Source organism: Mesocricetus auratus, unplaced genomic scaffold (assembly GCF_017639785.1).
Source record: "Mesocricetus auratus isolate SY011 unplaced genomic scaffold, BCM_Maur_2.0 Super-Scaffold_4256, whole genome shotgun sequence".
Classification (NCBI taxonomy): domain Eukaryota; kingdom Metazoa; phylum Chordata; class Mammalia; order Rodentia; family Cricetidae; genus Mesocricetus; species Mesocricetus auratus.
The window spans coordinates 70,517,530-70,541,104 of record NW_024429182.1 but is presented as its reverse complement, the minus strand read 5'-3'; the positions used below and the strand labels follow the sequence as shown (position 1 = coordinate 70,541,104).

Here is a 23,575-nt window from a genome sequence, read left to right as displayed (position 1 = left end):
TAACAGGGTGCTGATTCCTAGAGCTTAATTTTGAATCTAAACAAGCAAATAACTAAGGATATACTATAAATAATTGTTTGTCTTTTTTAGGTAGGGTCTTACTGTAGTTGTAATATCTCAAAGTCAAACGTTTCAGGCTTACTATTTGAAGCTAAAAGTACAGTATTCAAGTGTGAGTATCTGAAAGCAGAGTAAGCACTTTTAAAAAAATTGTAATGATAATATTGTATGTGGGTGACACAGGCTCCAGGCTGGGGTGGCTGTCTAAGCTCTGCCCAGCTTTCCAAGAAACCCACAGTATTGGTGGAGGCAAAGGAGGGTGGGAAGTGAGAGACATTTGATGCATATGACTCTGTGTTATGTTGGTAATCCTGCCCTATCTGAGTACCAGGACAAAGAACAGAAAATGCTTTTGATTTGATAATGACACAGTTGTCTCTGCAGAAAACCAGGAGAGGGGCGGTGGTGGTGCACACCTTTAATCCCAGCACTTGGGAGGCAGAACAGGCAGATCTCTGTGAGTTCGAGGCCAGCCAGGTCTAGAAGAGCGAGTTCCAGGACAGGCTCCAAATCTACACAGAGACGCCCTATCTCAGAAAACAAAAAAAAAAAACAAAAAAAAAACAACAAAAAAAAAAAACCAGGAGAACATTTAGAAATACCATTATTAGCTCAAATACAATAGTTGAGGGTGACCGTTTATAATCAGCCAATGTAAATTAGCAACATACCTGTTAAGAGAAGCTTTCTTTGAGAGGAGCCTTCTCGCCCGCCTGGTTCCAAATCCGCATCAGTCCCAAATAAACACACAGGAGGCTATATTCATTATGAAGCTGTTGGCCTTGCTTGTTTCTAACTGGCTAGCTCTGACTTAAGTAATTACCCCATAATTGTTAATCTAAGTATGTCTCTTACCGGAGAGGTTTCCAGGCTTCCTACCCCAATGGCGGTTACATCTCGAACTCTCTTGTCTTTCTCTTTCCCAGAATCCTCCTCGACTCCTAGTCCCTCCTATCTAGGTTTTCTATAGGCTCAACAGTACTTTATTGACAAATAACAGGACTTCCCCAACATCTCCTCTTTTCTGTTTAAACAAAAGAAAGGTCTTAATTTTAACATAGTCAAATTGTATATAACAGAACAGTTATCAAATAAGAACATAGTTACAATATTTTAGCAAGATTTAAAGAAAATCATCCATCCCATCCTTGTGAGTCCAAAGTCCTATATGTAGCTTATCTTTTATCATAACTAAGGAAAACTATAATTATAACTATCTGTCTTCAACTCCATCAAAGACCACAGAAGGATAATATATAAACACTAGGATTGACAGAGACATCTTACTGCCTGGACAGTCACCCGAAGTTCCTCTGTAACGTTGGGGCATCCATCTTCAGCCCATAGGCCACAATGTGTCTGGAACACTTCTCAGCAAAGCAGGAAATTTCAAACTGTCCATCTGCGTTGGCAGTCTGTCAGTCATTTTTCTTTGTCCTGCAGAAAGTCTCGTAGACTCTTCATCAAGCAGGAACCCTGTAAGACTGAGTTCAGTAGTCACTTTCCTGTGGGTCCTGCATGTCCAGATGATACAACAACAGTCAAACAATCTAGGCAAGAGCAGTTTCTTGCCCAAATGGCTAATCTTGCCATGTTGAAAGCAAACTTTATAACGAGTTTCTTCGATGCCCATCTTCCTCTCAGACGTAATTGGTGCTGCCAGGAGCAGACATTTCTCATTGTCAAGACAAACCCTAAACCATTTTAAATGCCATGTTCTGAAGGTCTTTGAGAGGTTTGAAGACTGTCCATCTCAAATATATTTCTGTATATCTAGAAACCTAACTTATGTAACTAGAAATTCTATTATAAGTAACTATCTATAGTCTGTATTCAATTATGCATTACGTTGTAAAAGATCAGTATAAGCACAATACTTAATCAAGAGGAGAAATATAAGCATCACAAAATTGACCTTGATTTTGTCTCAATAAATGAAAAACAATACCCATACCATAATTCCCCTTTTTACCATTAAAAAAGATTGGCTGTGATCACTAGCCAATTATAAACAATCCCATTTAAATGAAAACAAAGATTTATAAACAAGATGGGAATTGGGACGTCGCTCATTCCAAACTGCTTCCTGCTGGAAGGGGGCGCTGTTTATACCATGGGGATCATGACAAAACTCAGAAACCTGTATAAGTCCGTATTTTCGGGGTCTGTAAGGCTGTATCATCTTAGCTGTCTCGGTCGTTGAAACACCTGGTCCACTGCTTCTGGGGGGTCTTGGTTCGTGAAACCACAGAAACATGGAAGGAATTCTCAGCTTTTCATTTTCTGTAGAAACATAAATAAAAACTCCTTTTCCAAGTAACATATCCTTACACTTAAATTTTGAAGTCAAGGCATTTTTAAAAGATAGAAGTTGGATTAATTCAGCAGCATTTATAATCAAGTGTACTTTAGCAGCAGTTCCTTCCTGAGCAAGCAAAAAACTGAAAAACACAATAGTGTACAGTATCCAGACTCTCTGTGTATTTTCCATCTTTGTGTGGCTTATTTATTTATTATTACTTTATTTCTTTCACTTTTATTTCTTTTTCTCTGAGACAGGGTTTCTCTTTGGAAATCTGCCTGCCTCTGCCTCTGGAGCAATTCCTACTGGCGTGCGCCACCACAACGCCAGCTTTTATATTTATTTACCACTTTGCCGTTTCATTTTCTCTCTCAATCTCACATATATTTTAAAACACACTGTAAACGTTTAGAGATTTTCTTCATCCAAGTCTGACTTTACTGTAAATCTTTATGTTTTTCTGACCACGTGTCTTATCTGTAAAACCACGGCTGTTTTAAACTGCCGGTTTTTCCGTCAAGATGTGACTCCAGCTTACCGCCTCAGTCCATGCTGACATCCAGCAAAAGCTGCCACTTCCAGCTGTACGTACACACCTTTCAATCGTTAGCAGAGTCTCTTAAAACAACCTTGTTGGTTTTTTTTTTCTTTTTCTTTTCCTTTTTCTTTTTCTTTTTCTTTTTCTTTTTCTTTTTCTTTTTCTTTTTATGCCGAGTCAGGAAGACTCCAGTAAGCGAGCCGCGTGAATCTCGGCTTGTCGCTAGCAAAACAGAGCACACCTGAGAAAAATGCTGCTACCAAAATCTGTGCTTCTCTCTGTTCTTCTGTTTCTAAAATTCCTTTAAAGCTTTTGTCATTCTGCGTGGAAATTCATGATCCCACTCCTGATCACCATTATGTTAAGAGAAGCTTTCCTTGAGAGGAGCCTTCTCGCCCGCCTGGTTCCAAATCCGCATCAGTCCCAAATAAACACACAGGAGGCTATATTCATTATGAAGCTGTTGGCCTTGCTTGTTTCTAACTGGCTAGCTCTGACTTAAGTAATTACCCCATAATTGTTAATCTAAGTATGTCTCTTACCGGAGAGGTTTCCAGGCTTCCTACCCCAATGGCGGTTACATCTCGAACTCTCTTGTCTTTCTCTTTCCCAGAATCCTCCTCGACTCCTAGTCCCTCCTATCTAGGTTTTCTATAGGCTCAACAGTACTTTATTGACAAATAACAGGACTTCCCCAACAATACCTGTGTAATAGAACTGATCAGTTAGAAACATAATAAAAAATATTGTTTATAATGCCAAGAAAACTACAAAGTCTATAGAAAAAGTCCAATAAAAGATGCTCAGTTGGGTGTTGGTGGTGCACACCTTTAGTCCCAGCACTCAGGAGGCAGAGGCAGGTGGATCTCTGTGAGTTCAAGGCCAGCCTGGTTTACAGAGCGAGTTCCAGGATAGGTTTCAAAGCTACACAGAGAAACCGTGGTTCGAGAAATCAAAACAAACAAACAAACAAAACAAAACAACAAACAAAAAGATGCTCATGAGGGCTAGGGCGTGTAGTCGAGTGTAAAATGTCTGCCTAGTATGCATAAGGCCCCTGAATTTGATTTCTAGCATTTTGAGGAGAGAAAAGATATCCATAAGTTGTACACAGTGACATGAGCTGTTAGGCTCAGGAATTCAAGGTTATAATAAGATTACCCCCCATCTTTATGGAGGAAAGGTATAAAAAAGATGGGGAAAAGACTGTAGAGGTTGTCTCAGGAGTAGAGCAGTCTCAGCATCAAAGTTGTCTTCTCAGAGTCCTTGAGAGACTTAATGTGTCTTCTTCCTCTCTAGCCCAAATACTGTTGAGTTACCCACCCCTAGTACCTATGAAAGCAACTTTATGAAGAACTAGGTTGTTGCAGATGAAGTTACTTGGGTAGGGTGTCCGCTAACTCCATATAGCTAGTGCCTTTGTACATAATAAATAAACAGGCAGACATGTTCAGATAGACAGAATGCTATCTATGGTTTGATAGAATCAGAATTTGGAGTTAGGCTTCTGCCAAGGAATGACCTTGATTGTAGCAAGCCAATGGTAGTTAGGAGGGGTGTTCTATACAGGGTTCATAGGGATTGGTGTCCTGCTGTCACTGTGATTTGGAGTGGTAGCCTCAGGACTATGTGACAACAAGATCATTTTATGCTACTTGACTTCTTCAGCCCTAAGAAACTGATACACTGTCTAAACCTCCATTATCTTCTCCTTGTAGCAGAGATAGGACTTAGAAGTGTGTGAGAGCAAACGCTGGAGTAGTTTATGTCAGAGGATAGAAAGCAGGGTGACCAGCAAGCCAGACCTACTGTTTCTGCTGCATTGCCAGCATGATTCCACTCCTTCTTCACACTTGTCCTGATGTGGGTAATGACTGATTGGTTATGTGTTGTTTTGTCACTGTAGGCTGAGTATAAAAAAGCTGTAACGACGAATCAGTGGCACCGCAGATTAGAGTTTCCAAGTGGAGAGACCATCGTTATGCACAACCCAAAGGTGAGGTGCTTTCTGAGATGGTGGGAGGCCCCCTTTAAAGGCTTTTCTGCTGTGTGTGTGATACCATTTCATTTTTAGTGTTTTTCACTAAATGTATTGCTTTTTAATTAATTAGGTTTTTCGAGACTGGGTTTCTTTCTCTGTAGTTTTGGATCCTGTCCTAGAACTCTGTAGACAGGCCTCGAACTCACAGAGATCTGCCTGCTTCTACCTCCTGAGTACTGGTATTAAAGGAATGTACCACCGCCACCCAGCTTTAATTTTATTCTTTAGTGTGTGTGTATTGAGAAAGGGTCTCTCTATGTAGCCCTGCTGTCCTGGAACTCACTTTGCAGAACAGGCTGCCACGAACTCAGAGATCCAGTCCATTTGCCTTTGCTTTAAAGGTTCAAACCGCCATGCCTGGCAAGTGTATCTTGGAATACCTTCCCAAGTGCTAGGGTTTTTATTTTTATTTTTTATTTTTCTTAGACAGGGTTTCTCTGTATAACAGTCCTAGCTGTCCTGGAACTCTCTTTGTAGATCAGACTAGGCTAGAACTCACAGAGATCCACCTGCTCTGCGTCTCACGTGCTGGGATTAGAGGCGTGCACCACCTGTTTGGCATTACCTCAATACTGAAATAATTTTTTCTTTTTGCGTTTTTTGTTTGTTTATTTGTTGTTGTTGTTTTTTTAAGATTTTATTTATTATGTATACAGTGTTCTAGAAGGCACCAGATCTCATTACAGATGGTTGGGAGCCACCATGTGGTTGCTGGGAATTGAACTCAGGACCTCTGGAAGAGCAGCCAGCGCTCTTAACCTCTGAGCCATCTCTCCAGCACCTGTTGTTTTTGTTTTTAAGTAGTTAAGTTTTTTTTTAAGATTTATTTATTTACTATGAATACAACATCCTACCTCCATGTATGTCTGCACACCAGAAGAGGGCACCAGATCTCATTATGGATGGTTGTGAGCCACCGTGTGGTTGCTGGGGATTGAACTCAGGACCTCTGGAAGAGCAGTCGCCATCTCTCCAGCCCAAGTAGTTAAGTTTTTGAAGAATCAAAGTTATGTGTAGATTTCCCCCCCCCCTCACTTATTTGTTTGTTTTGTTTTTAGGTCCCAACCTCACTTTCCCCTCCCTCTCCTCCCAGGTCCACCTCCCATCCACTTCTCTTCTGTTACTCTTCAGAAAAGGGCAGGCAAGTCATGGATATCAGCCAGGCAGAGTATATCAAGTTGTAGTGAGACTAGGCACCCCTTCTATTAAAGCTGGATCAGGTAGTTTAGTAGGAGGAAAGGGTCTCAAAAGCAGACAACAGAGTCAGAATCAGCCCCTGCTGCCACTGTTACAAGTTCCACAAGAAGACCAAGCTACACAACTGTAACATATGTGCAGAGGGCTCCCTAGTTGTTGGTTTGGTCTCTGAGCCCCTATGAGCTCAGGTTAGTTGATTCTGTGGGTTTTCTTGTTATGTCCTTGACCCCACTGGCTCCTCCAATCCTTCTTCCCGCTCTTCCATAGGATTCCCCAAGGTATGCCTAATGTGTTTGGCTGTGTGTCTCTGCATCTGTTCCCAACAGTTGCTGGGTGAAGCCTCTGAAGAGTTGGGCTAGTCACCAATCTTAGTATAGCAGAATATCACTAGGAATCATTACATTGACTTTTTTTTGTTTTGTTTTGTTTTCCAGTCATGTTTGTTCTATCCTAGGTCTCTCGGCTGTCCCACCTCTGGGTCCCAACTCTCAGGGGTTATTGCCCCCTCATTGTATGGGTCTCAGGATGAATCAGTTATTGGTTGATCACTCTTACAATTTCTGTGCTATCTTTACCCCCAGAACATCTTGTAGGCAGGACAAACTGTGGGTGGAAGGTTTTATGGCTAGGTTGTGTCCCAGTCCCTCTACTGTAAGTCTTGCTTGGTTACAGAAGATGGCTGGATCGGGCTTCATGTCCTCCATTGCTTGGAGACTTAGCTAGGGTCATCCTTCTAGATTGCTGGGAGTATCACTTGCACTAAATTTCTAGCTAGTCCTAGCGATTCTCTCCCTCCATCCTCCCCCCACCTGATCCCTCCTGTGCCTATCCCCTCCCCCTCATCCAGATCCTTTCCCATCCAAAGACAATGTCTGTTCTATTAAATCTTAACTTCTCTCCACAGGTGTGCATGTGCACATACCTTTATAACCCCTTCCCATTCTTGTGATGCTGAGACTCAAACTTGGGGGAAACAATCAATATATACTACTTTTGATTTTGGTGTATGATTCCAGCATAGGCATTGGAAATAACAATATGTTTAGTTTTGATAGTTAATGGTAGCTGGACCTTTACAGAATTTGCTTGGGGAACAGGTCTACATCATTTATAATCATGTATACTGTAATGCACAGGATTCTTCATATTAAACACATTAGTTTGAAGTAGGCTTAGCGGTACATGCCTACAATCCTAACACATGGGAGGCAGAGGCAGGAGGATGGCTGCAAGTTCTGGTTGGTCTGATTTTTATCTAGATAACAGGTTCCAGGCCAGTCAGGGGATGTGTAGTGAGACCCCATCTTGAGAACCAAACAACTCCCCCCTCCAAAAAAAAATACTGCTTAGCTTATAGTGGGAAATAATCTTGCTATGAGCCTTGTCATAATTTGTGTCTTGAAGGTTATTGTCCAGTTCCAACCTTCGTCAGTGCCAGATGAGTGGGGGACAACACAAGATGGACAGACAAGGCCCAGAGTTGTGAAGCGTGGAATTGACGATAACCTTGATGAGATTCCTGATGGTATGTTTAGTTTCCTTAGGAGAAAGGTCTGTTTGGGCTGCTCTGTCAGTGTCATCATTCACTATGAAAAAAGAAGCAGTTACTAGAATTTCTGCCAGAGTGCTCAGAGCCATATAGGTTGGTCACATTTGTTTTTTCTTATTATTGATCCTTTTTAATTTTTATTTATTTTTGTAAGTGGTGAGTGTTCTGCCTGCATATATGTTCATGTACCATGTGTGTGCCTGGTGCCAACAGAGGTCAGAAGTAGGAGTCAGATCCCCTGGGAGTTAGGGATGGTTGTGAGCTACCATGTGGGTGTTGGGAACTGAACCTGGGTCCCTTGCCAGAATAAGCACTTTGAACCGCCGAGTGAGTTGTCATCTCTACATTTCAATCTTTTTGTTTGGAGACAGGGTCTCACTATGTAGTGCTGGCTGTCCTGCCTCTGCCTCCTGAGTGCTGAGATTAAAGGTATGAACCACCATGTTCAGCTCATTTTTATCTTTATATGAAAAGGTTTTGGATTATTTATAGGGGCTTGTTTTCAGTTTCAGAGGGTTAGTTCATTATTATCATGAAGGGGAACATGGCAGCAAGCAGGCGACCAGGTAGGCAGGCAGGCAGGTGTGGGACTGGAGAAATAGCTGAGAACTTTAGATCTGTTCCAAAGGCAAAGAGAATGAGTGAAACCTCAGTAATACCTCCCAAGCCACACCTCCCAATCCTTCCCAAATAGTTCCACTCCCTGGTGGCTAAATATTTAAATATATGAGCCTATGGCTGCCATTATCATTCAAACCATACTCCTAGAGGTTTTTGGTTTTTTTTGTTTGGAGATGGGGTTGCAGTGTATAGCCCTACTTGGCTTTGAACTTGCTATGTAGACCAGGCAAGCCTCCAACTCAGAGATCCACCTGCTTCTGTCTCCAGAGTGATGGGACTGAAGGTGTTCAGGACCATGCCTGTCCCTCCTAGAACATTTTTGAATTAAGGAGAAGGATTTGGGGAATAAAGATATTGGCAGATTGCTTGTCCATGTCAGATTTAGTGCTCTGGGGAGCTATTTATTTATTTATTTATTTATTTATTTATTTATTTATTGTAGTTGTTTTTTGAGACAATTTCTCTCTGTAACATCTTGGCTGTCTTGGAATTCACTTTGTAGACCAGGCTGGCCTCCAACTCACAGAGATCCATTTGCCTCTGCCTTCTGAGTGCTGGGAATAAGGTGAGCACCGCCAGACATCAAAGTTTTTTGTTTTCGTTTGACTGAGCTCAGGGCCATTTCATGTGCTCACTTTATACTACCGAGCTACACCTTCATCCCAGCCCTATGGAACTCCGAAAAGATCACATGTTATGGTGGGTAGGTCCATGGGTTTGTGAAGAACAGAGCCTGTTTCCTTGACTTCTCCATTTAGTTTGTTGTTATTTGTCTTTTTTGTTATTGTTGTTGTTTTTTCAAGACAAGGTTTCTCTGTAGCTTTGGAACTACAGTTCTCTGTCCTGGAACTTGCTCTGTAGACCACGTTGGCCTTGAACTCACAGAGATCCATCTACCTCTGCCTCCTGAGTGCTGGGATTAAAGGTATACACCACCACTGCCTGGCCTGTTATTTGTCAAGGTAGCCAAATTATTTTAATTTGATAAAGGGCAATGAGGGATATTTGCTTAAAAGGGTAATAGATTTCTTTGGCCAGTTTTTGTTGTCATTGTTTTTTGAGACAGGTTTTCTCTGTGTAGCTTTGGAGTCTGTCCTGGAACTCTCTCTGTAATCAGGCTGGCCTCAGACTCTCAAAAGATTTGCCTACCTCTGCCTCCAAATTATTTGACTAGTTAATGATAAAAGAGATATCAAGAATTTAGCAATTTAGTTGGGCAGTGGTAGTACACACATTCCCAGTGCTCCGGAGGCAGAGGCAGGTAGATCTCTGAGTTTGAGGCCAGCCTAGTCTGCAGAGCGAGTTCCAGGATAGGCTCCAAAGCTATAGAGAAACCCTGTCTCTAAAAACAAACAGACAAAAAAGAATTTAGCAATTTAATTAACTGTGCCGAAATCTCAAAGTACGTGTGTGTGTGTGTGTGTGTGTGTGTGTGTGTGTGTGTGTGTGTGTGTGTGTGAAATGATTTTTGTTATTTGTTTCTTTTTACTAGGAGAAATGCCTCAAGTTGATCACTTGGTGTTCATGGTGCATGGCATTGGACCTGTGTGTGACCTGCGCTTTAGAAGCATAATTGAGTGTGGTAAGTGCAAGCCGCGTTTCATTTCATAGAAGAACCTGAGTACTGAGGGAAGGGCTCTTATTTTTATTTTTTATTTTTTTGGTTTCTCTGTGGCTTTGGAGGCTGTCCTGGAACTCACTCTGTAGACCAGGCTGGCCTCGAACTCACAGAGATCCGCCTGCCTCTGCCTCCCGAGAGCTGGGATTAAAGGCGTGCGCCACCAACGCCCGGCTGGGAAGGGCTCTTAATATTCATTTTATAGTAATTCCTAGCTGTGTATTTGTGGCTGAGGGCACTAAAAGAGGAGATTTCTGTGGTCAGTAGGAAGTATTAACATGTGTTGGAGGATCCTTGCTTCTAAAGAATTAGAAGGTGTCATGAGAATAATTTCAGGTTTTGGCAGACCTGGAGCTCCTGTGCACTGAACTGATTCATAGGGAATCCTCTGAGAAACTGTTTAAGGATGTGCCAGTGACCAACCATTCTCAGTTGGGCTGGGAATGTAAAGACTTTGTCTGCAATAATAGTTTGCATTTACTGGACACTTGGTATTACTTGTATTGTATCCCTCACAAATATACCTCTGGGTGTGAGTTTGCTACTGTTATCTCTAGTGCTAAGTGAGGAAAGGCCTTGGTTGAGGTAAGTACTCTACTGTCACAGTTAGTCAGTTCTGGAACCTGATGAGGAGGAGGGAGGGGATTTGATTCCAGTCGTCTGGCCTTACACTGTAGAGGTGGTTAAGTAATTATTTTAGGCTTCAAAAATAATGAAACCGCCGGGCGTTGGTGGCACATGCCTTTAATCCCAGCTCTTGGGAGGCAGAGGCAGGTGGATCTCTGTGAGTTTGAGGCCAGTCTGGTCTACAGAGAGAGTTCCAGGACAGCCTCCAAAGCCACAGAGAAACCCTGTCTCAAAATCCGCCCCCAAAAAGAAACTTTTTAAGGTCTTCCTAACAGATGTTTGTTCATTTACTATTTTGTCATTATTTTTAAAAGCATATATCTTTATATTATTAAAAATGCCAGCACATTTAGGTTAGCTTCCAAGCTAAGATAATCAATTTACCTCATGATTTTTTTTCCTTTTTTTTTTTTTTTTAGTGGATGATTTTAGGGTGGTTTCTCTCAAGTTGTTGCAGACACACTTCAAGAAGTCTATAGACGATGGGAAAGTCAGCCGAGTGGAGTTCCTTCCAGTTCACTGGCATAGTGCCCTCGGTGGGCATGCCACGGGTGTGGACAGGTTTGTAGATTTTTGATGTCATGTTTTTCAGAGCAGATTTCAGAGCAGAGCAGAGAAAATTAGAGGCAGATTTCAACTGTAATGCAAACGAGCTTATTCCAACTTTAGCAAATAAGGTTCTTTGTGTTAATGATAATCTTGCTCTGATGTGGCGAGATGCTAGTTATAAATATGTGACTGTTCCCCATGTATATCTGTGTGTTTGCTCTTACTGTCAATATTTAAGAGGATCTAGGAATGACATTAGACCCTTTGAATTTATTTTTGGTGCTGGAAATTGAACTCAGATTCCCAGGTGTGGTAAACACATTCTGACTCTGCGGCTGACTTTAAAACCCACTCTGACCTGCTGTGGTTAGGTGGGGCCCGCTGGGAATGCTCAGCAGCCTCCTTGTCTGGTTAATAACCAAGTAGATCTCCTTCAATACGTGATGTCCCCCATGGCGCAAAAACCCCACCCCTGTTTGGGATTTAGACTGATAGTTTCTTTGTGGGGATGTTAAATGGTAGGATGTCTATCGATGCCACTGAGGGCTAGCAGCATTTACCAGGCACTGTGACAGAAATCCACACTCAGTTTAGAATGTTCCCATTTCAGAGCCACAGGTTCAGATAATATTTACCCCGCCACATGTGGCTAATAAAATGCTCCCTGTTAGTGGTTCCTGTGATGTGTTGGGGCACATGCTTTCATAAAGCTATCCCTGCAGACAGCGTTCTGGCCACATTCTATCAGGTGCTCACTTCCTCAGTAAATGCTGAAGAGCTTTTGTTTCAAGTGACTCCTATATTCTAACTGTGACAGCCTCTTGTCTCTTGCCAACCACAATTTTTGTCAGGCATCCAGATTTTCAGTTAGTCAAAAGAAAATGGACAGTAGGTTTTTTTTTTTTTTGTTGTTGTTGTGTTGGTTTTTTTTTGTTTTTTTGAGACAGGGTTTCTCTGTATTGCTTTGGAGGCTGTCCTGGAACTAGCTCTTGTAGGCTCTGGCCTCGAACTCACAGAGATCTGCTAGCCTCTGCCTCCCAAGTGCTGGGATTAAAGGTGTGCACCACCAGTGCCCGGCAGACAATAGGCTTTTCTATGTAAAAATCATCCTGTGGCATTTACAAGTTCATTGTACTAATTAATGTATAATCTGTACCTTTGTATTTTTTTTTTCAGAATAAAAATCTAAACTGTTAAAAAAAACCCAGAGGTTGAAGGTAAATGCTAACAGTAACTTTGTTTTTCCTTTTAAACAGGAATATCAAGAAAATCACTTTGCCAAGTATTGGTCGGTTTCGGCACTTTACTAATGAAACTCTGCTAGACATTTTGTTTTACAACAGCCCCACCTACTGTCAGTCAATTGTGGAGAAAGTGGGAGTGGAGATAAACCGGCTATACTCGCTCTTTTTGAGTCGGAACCCAAACTTCAAAGGAAAGGTCTCCGTTGCTGGTCACAGTTTAGGTAAAGCTGTCACGTAGTTTCAGATGTGCCTGTTCAGTTTGTCCAGTCATTGCTTTGTGTTTGTCTGGCTGCAAAATTTTAGAGAGCTTGGGTTTTGAAGAGAAGACAGTGTTTTGTGTTGAGGCTGCCTTTGCTTTTTGTGTCCAGTAGCAGAGGAAGGGTATGTGTTTTCACTGTTGTTTCAAGGGTTTATTTCACTTACGTAGTGAGTGTGGGTCTGTTGAATGTATGCCATGTATATGTGGGCTTCCTTGGAGGCCAGAAGGAGGGTAACTCATCCCTGGAACTGGAGTTAATGGTGCTTGTAAACTGGTGGGTATGGGTACTGGGAACCAAGATCAGGTCCTCTGGAAGATCAGGGTGCACATAACCACTGAACCGTCTCTCTAGCCATTAGACTGTACATGTTGTTTTGTCTTTAGATGAAACAGAAATATTACTGGATCTAGAATGGGTAGGTAAAGCTGTCCCATGTAATTTCAGATTTGCGTCTTTGGTTTGTTCAGAAGTTGCTTTGTGTTTTTCTGGCTGTAAAACTTAGAGCATATACAAGACTCATACACATGTACACCCCTGGGCGTATGTACTACAGCACCCACTCAGGGTCAGAGGACAGCTCTGTGGGGTCCTTTCTCTTCCACCTTTACATTGTGCCGGGGAGCAGAGATTTTATTTTAGCTTACAGTTGTAGTCTGTCCCGAAGGGAGGGCAGGGCAGGGCTTCCTGTGTACACAGGAACCTGGAAGCAGGAGCTGAAGTGGAGACTGTGGAGGATGCTGCTTATTGGCTTGCTCCTCCAGGCCTGCTCAGTACACTCCAGGATCACCTGCCCAGAGATGGCACCACCCAGAGCAGGATGGGTCTTTCTGCTTGAGTCACTGCCAGTGTGATGGGGGTGTTTTCTAGTTGAGGTTTCCTGTTTTCTGATGATCCTAGCTCTGGCAGGTTGACAGAAACCTAAGAACCAGCACACATGGGCTCTGGAGATGAAATTCAGGTTGCTAAGCTTGCAAGGCAGAGACCTTTACTGGCTGAACCAGCCGTCTTGCTGGTGCTGATTGTTGGATTTTAATCAGCTGCTCATCATTGCAAGACTTCTGCTAGAGACTGATAAAAAGCCAGGAGGAAAGTACCTGGGGCAGGTAACTTTGTTAATAAAGCACAATATATCTTTTTCTTACTTAGGTTCATTGATTCTGTTTGACATCTTGTCTAATCAAAAAGATGTGAATGTCTCTAAGTCTTCAGGGTCCATGGCTGTTTCCAATGGAGTTATGAAACAGGAACAGCAGGTAAGTCTGTAGTTAACCTGTGAGATTTAGAGCTAGCCCCGGTTGTTCTCCAAAGCTTGTACTGTTTCTAGTAACTTTTTAGTTGTCAAAATGCATGGAGACTCAGAAGTACAGTAGAGGAGTTGGGCTGCATTGGAGGCAGATGGGAGGAGGATGGGTTCAAAGCCAGCCTGGCAGCACAGTGAGATGCTCATTCCTGTTCCTTATGGATTATAAAGTAAATGTGAAGACGTAGGATTTTAAACAGTAAATTATTATTACATTTGTTTATTTATCATCTATCTACTTATTTTTGAGGCAGAGTTTTTCTGCGTAACAGCCCTAGCTGTCCTGGAATTTTATTTTGTAGACCAGGTCTGAGATCCGCCTGCCTCTGCCTCCCAAGTTCTAGGATCAAAGGTGTGCACCACCACTGCCCAGCTTTAAAGGTAAATTATTATAGGAATGGAAACATGAGTGATTTACTAGACGAATATGCGTTAAAGTCCGGGTGACAGATGGAAGAATGCTAAAATTGTGGTTTATTTGTAGAGCAAAGTCATTTCAGATTTTGTGAAGATTAGGAGACATATTATGGGAGTTTTTTTCTGAGCTTTCTAATATTTTCTTCTCCTTTTTATTAAGATACCTGAAGAGTCTAAGTTGATGTCAGATGAATCATGTGACCTTGATGTTGAAAATGAAGAACCCCTAACTCTGCATGGAACCTTGGAAGCTCTCAGCCTCTTTGATTACATTAGCACTTTTGAAAAGGAGAAGATGGACATGGAATCCCTGGTACTGATAACCTGATTCATTTCACTGAAAATTATTCTTCCTTTGTATAAGCTTGAAAATTGAAGAATGGCATAAGCATTCTTACATCAGAATTTATTCCACATAAGCCAAAAATTTAAATGATTAAAAAACAGAGAACAGGCGGCTGGGGAGAGAGTTGTCTCAGGTTAAGAGCACTGGCTGCTCTTGCAGAGGACTGAGGTTTGGTCCCTGGCACTCACACTGAGGCTCACAACTGTCTGTGACTCCATTCCAGGATCCAGGGCCCTCTTTTGGCTTCTGTGGGCACTGGCACACACATAGTGACATAAAAAAAAAAAAAAAAAAAAACCCAAGGAACACATACATATAGAATAAGTACAGCAAAAAATTTTTTTCCTGGTTTTTCAAGTCAGGGTTTCTCAGTGTAGCTCTGACTGTCCCGGAACTCATTTTGTAGACCAAGCCTCAAACTCGGCAGGGATCACCTGCTTTTGCCTCCCAAGTGCAGGAATTAAAGGCATGCGCCACACCACTGCCTGGTGCTAGGTACAGATTTTTTTTAAGATTTGAGAAAAAAAGTAGTTAAATGTGTGAAGCTTTTTTAAAACATTAGACAAAACCCAGAAGCCATACATGGACAAGAATCTCAAAGTAGTGAATAGCATGACGTACCTCACGACCAGAGAGAGATTAGGAAAGCACTGGACACAGAGTGGCGACTTTCATGGTCAGAGCTTATCCAGGACTTTGATAAGGAAGCAGCAGGCAAACAGGCCTCGAAACAACATGATCTGTAGGAAAGAAAGTTACAGGTGCCCTCTTGCTGTGGGAGAACAAGTACAGAATGCCAACTAAGAGTAACTTGATACTGGTTTTAACCAGTTAGTGATAACAGTCTGTGTTGGCTAGGAGAAGAAGTTGGCACTGTTTTACTCTGGTTGCTAAGAGTGTAAATGGGCACAGTGTCTGCAGAGCTTTCTAATGTCTTCCCAAATAAGAGTGTGGGCCCTTTGCCCTGCCGCTTTGACTGCTGGAAATGGTTTCTGTAAGGAAGCCCCTGGAAATACCTGCAGGGATGCTCACTGAACACTGTTTTCAGTAGTGTGGGACCTTAGCAACCACAGTGCACACTGGCAGGGTGTTGGTGGAGTCATTTGTGCAGCCCTGCAGTAGGACTTGCAGCACTTGAATGACAGCAGTGTCATCGATCTTGACCTGTTAGGTACTCGGGTGAAAAGAGAGGAGCTCGAGGCCGGCACACGCACTGAAGTGCATGTTGCTGTTGTGCGCACATTAGGGATCTCTAAAGAGAGGGCAGTTTGCTCCAGTTATCACTGAAAGAACTGGGACTGGGATGGATGGGAAACGTTTTGGAGGAGAGATTCATTGTAAATAGTACAGTTTCAGAATTTTGCATGACATAAATATATTTTCTATTAAAAATAATAGAATTTTTAGTGAGACTAATGTAAAATTTTTTTATAGTGCTAGGTACTTTAGTCAAGACCTCACAAAGGCTAGGCAAGTACTCTGCCAGCAAACCAAGACTGAACATTTTAAAGCTTAAAAGTATCTATTGTTTTAAGTAAGAAGCCCCAGCTTTAAAATTATCTATTGTTTTAAGTAAGAAGCCCCAGCTTTTTTGAGGGTTGACTGACTTCTTGGTTGGTTTAGTTGACTTTTTTTTTTTTTTTTTTGGTTTTTCGAGACAGGGTTTCTCTGTATTGTTTTTGGAGCCTGTCCTGGAACTCGCTTGGTAGACCAGGCTTAGTCTCGAACTCACAGAGATCCGCCTGCCTCTGCCTCCCGAGTGCTGGGATTAAAGGCGTGTGCCACCAACACCCGGCGGTTTAGTTGACTCTTATAATGGTCTTTTTGTCCCACTTTCGGCTCATCTGTCCCTAGATTGATTGATTAATATGCTTTTGCTTCCCTTTAAAGCTTATGTGTACAGTTGATGACCTGAAGGAGATGGGGATACCCCTTGGGCCCAGGAAGAAGATAGCCAATTTCGTAAAACTTAAAGCAGCCAAACTGGTAAGGTTCATCTCTGCTCTTTTTGTTTGTATTTTTCATCTTTCAATGCAAGGTCTTACACTATAGCCCAGGCCAGCCTAGAAAGAGAACAACTCAAGTCATTTTAGGTAAAGCAAACTGTTTGATTAAGTGTTGAGAAAAGCCATGAGATTATAAGATGTTAAATAAATGAGTCCCTAATTCCAGTTCACAAAGCTGTCTGAGTCTCTCGTCGTCTGTGGACAGATCTCCAGAAGTTCATCTCCACACGTCATCTTATCCAAAAAAGAGAATGATCTGATATTACCCTAATGAGCATGGAGGTCCAGTACACATTGTTTCAGGAATGTGCTGGGTGCTTCTGTATGTAGGCACAGTTGGTTCTCCACTCACACAGCAGTGAGGCCAGGTCCTTGACAAAACAGACAAGGATTGAGGAGGGACATCTTTCAGGCTCTCTGCTTCATGTCCTTATTTTTTTCCTGCAATAAAAGATTAAAAAGTAGAAATGTTCACTGAAAAACTCCTAGAAGGATCCTGTTTTATAGATTGCAATGATTTAGCTATATAAGCTACGGCATTTTAAGCATGCTTGGAAATAAAGATCTATAGTATATTCTCTCTTTTTTTTTTTTTTGAGACAGGATTTCTCTGTATTGTTTTTGAGCCTGTCCTGGTACTCGCTCAGTAGACCAGGCTTGGTGTATATTCTCATTTTTAAAATCAAAATATAATTGCTTTTAGATGAACCAGGAAACTTTGCCAGCCACATTGCATTGATTACTCTCAGGAGGATCTCTGTGAGTTTCAGGCCAGCCAGGTCTGCAAAAGCTACAAAGAGAAACCCTGTCTTGAACAACCAAAAGAAAAAAAAAATACATTTTCCTGGGAGGCTGTAGAGATTGCTCAGCAGCTAAGAGAGCTTGGCTGTTCTTGTAGAAGGAACCAGGTTAGGTTCCCAGCACCCTTATGGTGGCTGCAACTTACTGTCACTGCAGCTTCAAGGGATGCAGTTTTCTTTCAGACCTCCATGGGCATCAACACACATGTGGCATTCACTCACACAGCAATACATGTGCAGATGCATATCAGAACTAATAAAATATTTTTTTTTCTTTTTGAGACAGTTTCTCTGGCTTTCCTAGAACTCACTCTGTAGTCAACCAGGCTGGCTTGAATTCAGAGATCTGACTGCCTCTCTCTCTCCTTAGTGTTAGAATTAAAGGTGTGCACCAATATTTTAAAAAAGTAACTTTTCCCAATAACCCCAGTGTTGTTACTATGCCTGAATTACTAAGAAATCCTTAATTGCATGACAGTATGTCTTGTAATGACAGCTAAGAACTGGCCCCTCCAGATGGTCTTCTACTGTTGTGGTGTTTTCATAGGAACAGAAAAAAGCCTCAGAAAAGAAGGCAGTGATGGCTGCTGTGGCAAAAGGACAAGATGAGAGTGCTCTGAAAACTAAGGAAATGGCTGCTGCTTCTGAATCCAGCGAGTCAAGGAGGAAGCTGTCAGTGGGGGCCTGTGTGTCGTCGGCTCGAGTTGATTATGAGTCTTTTGAAGTTGGCACAGGACAGGTGAGTGTGTGCTGTCGAGCTAATGTTTTAGGGTCCTTCTTTTCTTTCTTGAGATTGGTTTTCTCTGTGTAGTCCTGGCTATCCTGAAACTGTAGATCCGACTGACTCAGATCAACCAGTCTCTCCTTCCTTAGTGCTGAAATTAAAGGTGTGTGCCACTAACCCCAGGTTTTTTTTTTTTTTTTGGCTTTTTGTTTGTTTTTCCAAACAGAGTTTCTCTGCATAGCCCTAGCTGTCCTGGAACTCACTTTGTAGATCAGGCTGGCCTCAAACTCAGAAATCCACTTGCTTCTGCTTCCCGAGTGCTGGGATTAAAGGTGTGCACCACCATTACCCATCTAAGAAGCAATTTTTTAAACATAATTGCTTTTCCTTTTATTCTTTTTCCTTTTTTTGTGTTTTATTTATGTTTCTGATGACTTTACAGAGTAAATGGTAACATGGTATCTATCACATGTTAGCACTTGAGAGGTTAGATATTTTCTCTTTTAAAGCATTTGTGTGTGTGTGTGTGTAGTCTGGAGGACAGCCTTGGCTATGATACTCAGGAACAATGATCGATTCCTTTGAGATAGGACCTCTCCTTGATCTGTCAGTCACTGGTTTGGCTAGACTGGCTGGCCAGTAAGCTCCTGTCTCTGACTCCCAGCACTGGGATTTCAAGCATGCACCACCACATCTGGCATCTTTATGTGGGCTTAGGGATCAAGGTCAGGTTCACATACTTGTAAAGCAAATGTTTTCCCTATTAAGCTATCCCTAAACCTCACTTGTATTTTTTAAGGCATTTTTTTCCTATCATAAGGTACCAGTTTTACCTAATTTCTATTGAATTACACGTTTACTTACACAAACTCTTTAGTCTGTTATGTCTATAATCTCTGTACTTTGAAGCCTATGGCAGGAGATTGTACACTCCAGGCCAGCCTGAGCTACATGGCAATTTAAGGTTAGCTTGAACTATGTAGTGAGACCTTACCTCAAGAAGAGAAATAAAAAAATCTTCCAATATTAAGGCTGTTAATCTCTCATCATGTAAGTTGTAAATGTTTGTTTTACACACTGTGATTTTTCTTTTAACTTTGTTTTTTCTCATTGTGGACCAAAACTTAAATTTTCTTTCTTTCTTTTTGAGGCTGGATTTCTCTGTGTAGTCCTGGCTGTCATGGAACTCACTCTGTAAACCAGACTGGCCTCAAACTCAGAGATCTACCTGCCCGTGTCTCCTATGTGCTGGGATTACAGATGTGTGCCCACTTAAAACTATTGAATTTTCATAGTTGAAGGCAAATGTAAGGATATGAAGTGTAGATTCTTAGGAAGACAGCTTAGTAGTAAATTATAGAAGGGTCATTGGATTTGAAATTGGGCATCTAAATCTGCATCATGTCACTTACTAGCTGCATTATTGGTGAGGGATCACTTCTGGCTTTCACTGTCTTCACCGGTGAAGTGGGCGTGATGGGTCTTGCCTCATCTGGTCTGTTAGTAGACCTCTGTTCTTGGATCATGCCATTGGTTATTCTTTGTTCCCAAAATGGCAAAGACATTTTCTTGCTCCTAAAATAAAATAAAAGGGATGAACTTTGTAAACACAGTATGTTTTTACACAGCTGTCTGTTCTTCCCTTGAGAGACTTCATGCAAACTATCCCATTAAGCTCCTTTGGGCAAATCATTTTTTTTCTAGATGAAGTCTCATGTAGCTTGGCTGATATTTAAATCACTGTGTATGTAAGGATGACCCTGTGCTTTCTTATTCCCCCACCTCCAACTCTCTATGGGAAGATAGAATTAACGTAGACTACTCTAGACTAGAACCCCCTCATTGTGTTGATGAGTGCCTTCTGTGGCCTTATTAAACCTCATTCTTCACTATATTCAGTTTGGTATTGTGAAACCCCATGTTATAACTGAAGCAGAGAGGCAAAACACTTAAGAAACTTAGCTAAGAGTAGAATCAGGCCCAAGCAGGGTAACTATAGGTTCTGCATTTGAACCACATTTATTGTCATATTTCTGTGCTCTATTTATTATATTAAACATTAGAAGTAGAGCAGGGGATGCAGTAGACTCCAAAGATTGTTGAGAAATTCTTATCTTAGCTCACAGCAGCTCTCTCTGAGCTAGTGCAGATCCAAGAATATTTACAAGTTCAAAGCGTTTGCATATATGATTGTGGAAAGATGGTTTTTATTGTTGTTTCTTCTAGGTTTCTGTCACTTACACCTCTTTAGACTTTGAACCAGAGATCTTCTTTGCCTTGGGCTCGCCAGTTGGCATGTTTCTCACTATCCGAGGTGTGGACAGGATTGATGAGAACTACCGTCTCCCTACCTGCAAAGGCTTCTTCAATATCTACCATCCGGTGAGGGCTTGAATTCACTCTGTGCTTTTCATCCAAATAGATTCTCAGGTTCTTATTCCTTGGAAATTAATAGCAGTTGGGCTGGAGAGATGACTCAGAGGTTAAGAGCACTGGCTGCTCTACCAGAGGTTCTGAGTTCAATTCCCAGCACCCACATGTAGCTCACAAACATCTGCAATTCTCTCTGGTGCTCTCTTCTGTCCTGCAGGCAGAACACTGTATATACATAATAAAAAAAATCTTAAAAACAGATAAATCTGAAAACAAAAAGAAATTAATAGCAGTCATGAGTTGCAAAGCTCAGCTGTCCATTCTAAGAGTCTGTTGACACTTTTCAATAAGTATTTTTACCAGAAAGTTTTTACTCAAAGGAAAAAAATGTGTTGATTTGCTTGCTAAGTAATTTCACCTCCAAATTGGAAATGGCATTGCCTGTGGCTGAGTAAGGTGTGGGAAAGAGAGCCTCTGGCTTGCCAGTTAGGTGTTTGCCTTTTCCTAGCCATGGCATGGAAGTCCGCATGCGCATTCACAGGTCTCCACTTTTCCTCCTTGCAGCTTGACCCAGTGGCGTACAGACTAGAGCCTATGGTCGCTCCAGACTTGAAATTGAAAGCTGTTCTCATCCCACATCACAAAGGCAGAAAGAGACTTCACTTAGGTAAGAGGCAGATGCTTTGTCCATTTCCTGCACAGCAGGCAAAGATTAGGAGCTCAGGGTTGTGCCTGGCTACAAAATGAGTCACAAGTAGTCGAGTCACAAGAGACCCTGTCACACAAAACACAATGGAAACACAAAAGGTACACACAGTTGTCCTTTCCTGTAGATATTGTAGTGAATTGTGAAAATTTAAAACAATTTATTATTATGTGTGATGTCTTTGTGTGAGTGTGGACACATGTGTGCCACTGTGCACATGTGGGATCAGAGGACAGCTTTCAGGGACCAATTCTCTCCTCCAGTGTGGGTTCCCATGGAGGTCAGAAGAGGGGCTTGGATCCCCTGAACTGGAGTGCTCTAAATTACTGAGCCACCTCTCCGTCCCTCTTGTAATTAGATTTTGATAGTATGTCATTTTGGAAAGGAAAAGACTATATATGTGTATGTGTGTGTATATATGTATATGTAAAAATGAAATCAAATAAAAATTTAAATCTTTAGAAGTTAAAATTAGAAATTTGTTAGCTTGCAGAGTGATTTAAGGGCTGGAGAGATGGCTCAGAGGTTAAGAACACTGACTACTCACTCAGAGGTTCTGAGTTCAATTCCCAGCAACTACATGGTGGCTCCCAACCATCTGTAATGAGATCTGGTGCCCTCTTCTGGTGTACATGCAGGCAGAGTGATTTAAATGTGATTATTAGACAAACAGGTGGCAAAGAGGTAGAGCTTGTCTTCTAAACTGGAAGTTTACGTTGTGGTCATCTGAGAGAGAGAGAGAGAGAGAGAGAGAGAGGGGGAGGGGGAGGGGAGGGGAGGGGGAGGGGAGGGGGAGGGGAGGGGGAGGGGGAGGGGAGAGGGAGAGGGAGAGGGAGAGGGAGAGGGAGAGGGAGAGGGAGAGGGAGAGGGAGAGGGAGAGGGAGAGAGAGAGAGAGAGAGAGAGAGAGAGAGAGAGAACATGATGTGTATATGTGTTCACGAATGGAATGAAGTCAGAGGACACCTTTGCTTGTCTGTTCTCTCCTTCTACCTTGCTAGAACATGGTCTCTGGTTTTTCTCTGCTGCATGCCAAACTAGTTGGCATACCAGTTTCCAGGGATTCTCTTGTCACCAGCATCCATATCTCTCACATGAGCTCTGGCAGTATTAGATGCATGCTACTCCATATGGCTGTGCAAGGATTCTGGGGTTCAAACTGAGGTCTTCATGCTTGCATGGCAGGCACTACCCCTGGAGCTGTCTCCTCAGTTCCTTTATCCAATTATTTGTTGTTGTTTTTTCAACACAGGGTTTCTCTGTGTTACAGCTCTGGCTGTAACTGGAACTCACTTTGTAGACCAGGCTGACCTTGAACTCAAAGTAATCTCTCTGCCTCTGCCTCCTGAGTGCTAAGATTAAAGATGTGTGCACCACCACTGCCGGACTCCTTCATCTGGATTAAAAAAAAAATTACAGGGCTAGAGTGATGCCTCAGTGGTTAGAAGCACTGGACGCCCTTCTAGATGGCCTAAATTCTATCCCTAGCACCTACACGGTGCACCACAACCTTCTGGAGCCACAGTGTCACGGATCCAGTACCTTCTTTTGGTCTCTGAGGGCACTGCATGCATGTAGTGCAGACATATACACAAAATAAAGCAATCTAAAAATTAACTTCATTTTTAAATTATACTTGTGCATGCATGTGTGTGTGCCTCAGTGTGGGTGTGGAGGTCAGAGGACAGCTTGTAGAATCAATTCTTTCTTTCCCATGTGAGACTCTAGGGTTTCTCAGGTTGTGAGGCTTGCCAGCAAATCCCTTACTTAGTCATTTTACCAGCCTAGAGTCTTACATTTTCAAATTTATCTCATTATTGCACATTAGAAAAACTGACTTTTAAAGTCCTACAGGCTTGTTTTTTTTTGTTTTTTTTTTTTTTTTTTGAGACAGGGTCTCCTGTCCTGGGACTCACTATGTAGAGGAGCACTGGCCTTGAGCTCACAGAGATCAATCTTCCTGCCTCTGCCTTCTTCTGAGTGCTGGGATTTAAAGATATGTGCCCACATGCCCAGCTATTACAGGCCTGTTTTAAAACTTTCCAGTAAAAATGTATAGGATTATGTTTATGTTATGGTGTTTGAACTACTACTTTTTGTTTGTTTTTTTGTTGTTTTTTCTGAGACAGGGTTTCTCTGTGGCTTTGGAGGCTTCAGTGCCAAGACACTGTGTCAAAACAAACCAACAAAAAGCCAGGCATGGAGGCGGAGGCAGATTTCTAGTTCAAGGCCAGCCCTTCATAGTGAGACACTGTTTTCAAAACAAATCAATGCAAGTCAACATTTTACTCTGTTGAGA

General features: G+C 42.0%; 1 protein-coding gene across 6 annotated transcripts in view; it reads left to right on the top strand.

Annotated features, from left to right (window-relative positions):
- LOC101840419 (SEC23 interacting protein) overlaps positions 1-23,575 on the top strand; it is a 54,576-nt gene that overhangs the window by 15,809 nt on the left and 15,192 nt on the right. For all 6 annotated transcript variants that reach the window (XM_040753238.1, XM_040753235.1, XM_040753253.1 and 3 more), the window contains 11 exons: positions 4,807-4,896; positions 7,543-7,663; positions 9,801-9,890; positions 10,973-11,114; positions 12,359-12,567; positions 13,753-13,859; positions 14,484-14,636; positions 16,560-16,655; positions 18,023-18,214; positions 20,426-20,581; positions 21,137-21,239. In XM_040753238.1, the coding sequence (XP_040609172.1) occupies positions 4,807-4,896; positions 7,543-7,663; positions 9,801-9,890; positions 10,973-11,114; positions 12,359-12,567; positions 13,753-13,859; positions 14,484-14,636; positions 16,560-16,655; positions 18,023-18,214; positions 20,426-20,581; positions 21,137-21,239 (1,459 nt within the window). The remainder of the gene's footprint in view (positions 1-4,806; positions 4,897-7,542; positions 7,664-9,800; positions 9,891-10,972; positions 11,115-12,358; positions 12,568-13,752; positions 13,860-14,483; positions 14,637-16,559; positions 16,656-18,022; positions 18,215-20,425; positions 20,582-21,136; positions 21,240-23,575) is intronic.